The sequence below is a fragment of the Phaseolus vulgaris genome, chromosome 9, assembly GCF_051622355.1.
Source record: "Phaseolus vulgaris cultivar YP4 chromosome 9, ASM5162235v1, whole genome shotgun sequence".
NCBI classification, from domain to species: domain Eukaryota; kingdom Viridiplantae; phylum Streptophyta; class Magnoliopsida; order Fabales; family Fabaceae; genus Phaseolus; species Phaseolus vulgaris.
Genome location: NC_143506.1, coordinates 22,787,219 through 22,791,211, shown reverse-complemented (window position 1 = coordinate 22,791,211; position 3,993 = coordinate 22,787,219). Strand labels below are relative to the sequence as shown.

The 3,993-nt window shown below is 35.1% G+C and overlaps 1 protein-coding gene across 1 annotated transcript; it reads right to left on the bottom strand.

Annotated features, from left to right (window-relative positions):
* Nucleotides 1–435: 435 nt before the first annotated feature.
* Nucleotides 436–3,782, bottom strand: LOC137822919 (polypyrimidine tract-binding-like protein). Its single transcript, XM_068627943.2, has 3 exons — nucleotides 3,008–3,782; nucleotides 1,369–1,620; nucleotides 436–925 (listed from the first exon to the last, which is right to left on the bottom strand). Exons 1-3 carry the CDS (start codon nucleotides 3,362–3,364, stop codon nucleotides 641–643), a joined length of 894 nt encoding a protein of 297 aa, XP_068484044.1. The 5' UTR covers nucleotides 3,365–3,782; the 3' UTR covers nucleotides 436–640.
* Nucleotides 3,783–3,993: the final 211 nt, after the last annotated feature.

Genomic DNA, 3,993 nt, shown 5'->3' with positions numbered 1-3,993 from the left:
AACAAAAACAATCAGGAACGATATACGAGTATTATGAAAGACTTGAGACCTCGAACTCGCTGATAGAACTTCCTTCATTATAATCTTCAAACATTTCAAAGCAACGATATTGAAAAATTGACCCGAAAACCACCACTTAGACTCGACCAGATTTGTTGGCAAAAACATATATATTTTCATATAATTTTCAAACTTTTAAAACCAATTATAAAACAAATATATATTAAACATATCAAAAAACAATTTTAACTTATAAAACTATTTTTCTAAAACATCCGAAGTCTTTTCAATTAATTGATTAAAGAAAATAATAAGTTGAAAACATTTAGTTAAATACTTATTTTCAATATATAAATTATTTTTAAATAATTCTAACATATTATATATAATACATATTTTTATGTAAGTTAAATAGTTAAGGAACACAATTGAGTAGAGAAGCTATGATAGTGTCATTAGAAGTTGTAATCTAAGCTAAGAGTCTCTGTTTTGAAACTTGAATGTTGGCTGCTATCTATCTATGGCCTGATCAAGAAGCTTCTATATATATTATATATTATAATAACATAAAGAAAGCCCCCCTGGTTAAAAAGGAAACACAAAAATGAGGAGCATAAGAGACGGGTGGAGACAGCATCAATCATGAGTTAGCACTACCAATAAGGATATCCTTATAAGGAGTAGGAGTAGGAACAGGTAAAGTAATTTTGGTCTCTTGAGGTTCATGGCTTATAGTTTGTCGTTCAATGATCAGGGGAACACGTCCTTCTCTTGAACTCACCAGACGCTCGTGTGCTCCACCTCTTAGTTTCTCCAGTCTTATTCCATTCATTTGTTGCATCTTGAACACTTTGATTAAGTTTGTGAATCCACCAGTAAGGAACATTAGGCTTCCGAAGATGCCTAGCCAGATCCAAGTGCTACCCTGTATCAATCATCACCATTGACCCTCATTAGTACTCATAGTAATCAACAATCACCCCACCAAGCAGTGTGCACTGCCTCTATGGAGGAGAATACTGCTTCCTACTGCAAAAGGTATATTGTTTGGGTTGCAAGTTTATGAAAGTAAATGAGACTTGTTATGTATCAATTTTTAATACTGTTTGAACTGTTTCTTTTTTCCCTTGCTTGTAACATACAGTACTTATTCTTGTACCTTATTCATATTATTATTAACTAACCTTTCTGATTGGTTGATAAAAGTAAATATCAAATATGAAAAGATTAACTAGGCCAACTCATAGCTATGCAGGTCTCACTCGTTGATAAGTACTCATTGGCCTCATTCGCATAGAAGTGTTGGCTGACCAACTAACACCAAATTAAGAGAGCGGAATTGTTGTTCAATATATGTAGACTACTTACAAGTAAGTGAATGTCATGGTGAATCGTTTTAGATTTCTCCTGATAATTGAGAATCGCACTGAGCATAAATGACAAACTCCCCATAAAAAATGGAATACAAACACACTGCTGCAAGATTTGAACATGACCGTCCGCTTTCTCATAAATTTGGCATGAGTTATGAATTGATCCTATGACCCAAAATACAGAACCAGCAATAAGCATGTTAAGAGCATTCTTCTCCAGTTTGAAGTACCCATATCCTTTCTCCTCCTGTGTTTTGGTTCACACACACCAAAAAAGATGATGTCCAATTTAAATAGCAAAATAACTAAATAAACAAGACGACATTGATTAAAAGACACACATGCAAACATCAATATAGACAAACAAAAATGCATGCTAACAACTACTGTAAATATTCAAATTGGTGGCTCAAAATTGAATGTGTTGGCTAATATATAGGTCCTAACTAAAATTTATATGGGGTCCTTGAAAAGTTCAAGAATCCATTTGTATGAAAATTTTAATCATGGGTCAACACATTCATCTAAAATCTACCAATTTAGGTATTTATTCTTAACAGTTACCAATTGTAGCCATTTTGCAGTTTTTCTGTTTATTCTGTTTGGGTGTATACAGGGGCTAATAGCCTTTTTGTATAAGGGAGCATCCTTAAATGCTCCCAAATTATTTTATTATATTTTTGTTTTTACCTATAAGGGTTTTAGCATCCTTAAATACTCCAATTTATTTTATTATATTCTTTTGTTGATAAAAACAAAAAAAAATGGGTAGCCAAAAGTTAAATGTCTAAACACTATCTTCATTTTTCATGTGACTTGAGCATTTCTTAGACATTTTAGAAATAACCTTTGCTTTAGGTATAGTATCCGGCACCTGTTTTAAGGTTTTGAATTTTAAAATAAGTAATTATACAATACCAATTACACCATCTCCGTGCTAGACATAGATGCTTGTATAAGATTCATTCTAATGAAAAATAGGTCAATTCTACGACTAGTGCTGCAAACCTGGCCTTCTTTGGTAGAAACGAGTTAGACCTAATTAATTTTCTAAGATCTTTCTAACTCAAGTTATTTTAGCAATTGTCCCTCATGTAAGGAGGATGCCTAAGTTTATATAATAGAAAAAATACTATGGGTCTAACGTGCATATATGTGGCAAAAGATGTGAGATTAAGCACTTGTTACTTTTGAAGTTGTTGATTCAAAGATAAGTTGTTTAACATATAAAAAAAATATGAAAAATGATACATGTACACCCAAAAATAATAAAGAAGACAAATATAAATTTCATAACGATGTATCATTACTGTTTGTGTGTGTATGAACGAGAGATGTAACGGTGGGATTGGTATAAGAACTAAAAAAACCTTATTATGATTAGATTGACTAGCAATATTTTCTAATATGCATGCCTTAAACTCAATCTTTGAAGATGGCAGTATTTGAGGTGTAGTGAGACACTAAACAGAGAGATATAAACCTAATTCGGTTTGTGTTAGTTTAAACTCTACATTTGAAACATAGAACGTGAAGAATACATTATGATTTGAGTAAGAAAACGTAGGAACCAAAGAAAGATAAAGTTTAAAGCATATTTTAGGCAGGAAGAGTGCAAGAAGATGCATATATACCTGAATAAAAAGAAAGAGGACTCCGAGGAAGGCAAGAAGCGTTCCGAGCATCTGAAGGAGAGGAACGGCGAACTCGACGAAGGCGAGTTGAAGGTCGAAGGTCATCAAGTGTAACTGGAAATCGATGCCGGCGAGATGGGCGAAGAGGTCATGGAGATTGACGAGGAGGATGAAGGCTAGGGCGGCGATGATGAGAAGGAGGCCCAATCGGGGTTGGGAGGAAAGCTGAGCAGTGAGGCCCGAAAGCAGGAGGATGGAGGCAATGAGGTAGAGCCCTGCGTTGATGTACTCCAAGCGGTTTTTGGTCAGGCCCGGCCCGTAGGTGCGGAAGTCCCTTGCAGATGCTAGCTTCACCATTTCTTAATTTGTTTTGGTCTTCAGACCCTTACCAGATCACAAAGAGGGTTGGCGTTCAGATATTATTTGGACACGTGCCCACATGCATGCCATTATGTTTGTTACTCTTCACGTTGCGCTGTGACGCGTGGCGTCACGGAGAATACACTGCCGATGGTGCTGCACATTCCACTCCTATTTCGCTAATTTTGCCTCGCCCAACCTTTTCTCTAAGCCCACCTATTGCCCTTTCGCCTCCCAATACTTTGTTTTTTGCTTTTTACGCGCGGCCCCTTCTTCCTGCACCCCATAGTTTCAAGAACCACCACCATCACCTACTGAAACCATAAAATTGTCCTCACTCACATTTATTAAATAAGCCTTCTTTTTCCTTTATCCTCACTTCATCTTCTTCCTCACCCCTATACCTTCTGCCTCCTTCACTTTGTGTGTTAGAATTTTTTTTTATAATTACACATCATATACTAAATTTTATAATTTAATAATTTAGATGGAAAGAAATTTAAAAAAAATATATATTACGATAAAATACACTTTCTTACTTCCATGTTTCTAATGCTCTCTCGTATGCCTCATATTACACACATACCAAGTGGAGCTAAAATACAAATTATTCAGTGAAACAAACT

What these genes read in the sequence shown, in the direction of transcription:
- LOC137822919 (XM_068627943.2), bottom strand. Translation starts at nt 3,364, where the DNA reads ATGGTGAAGCTAGCATCTGCAAGGGACTTCCGCACCTACGGGCCGGGC. An exon ending in TCCTCTTTCTTTTTATTCAG is followed by an intron (nt 1,621 to 3,007) that starts GTATATATGCAT and finishes ACCAAAACACAG; the next exon opens with GAGGAGAAAGGATATGGGTA. An exon ending in ACCATGACATTCACTTACTT is followed by an intron (nt 926 to 1,368) that starts GTAAGTAGTCTA and finishes TGATTGATACAG; the next exon opens with GGTAGCACTTGGATCTGGCT.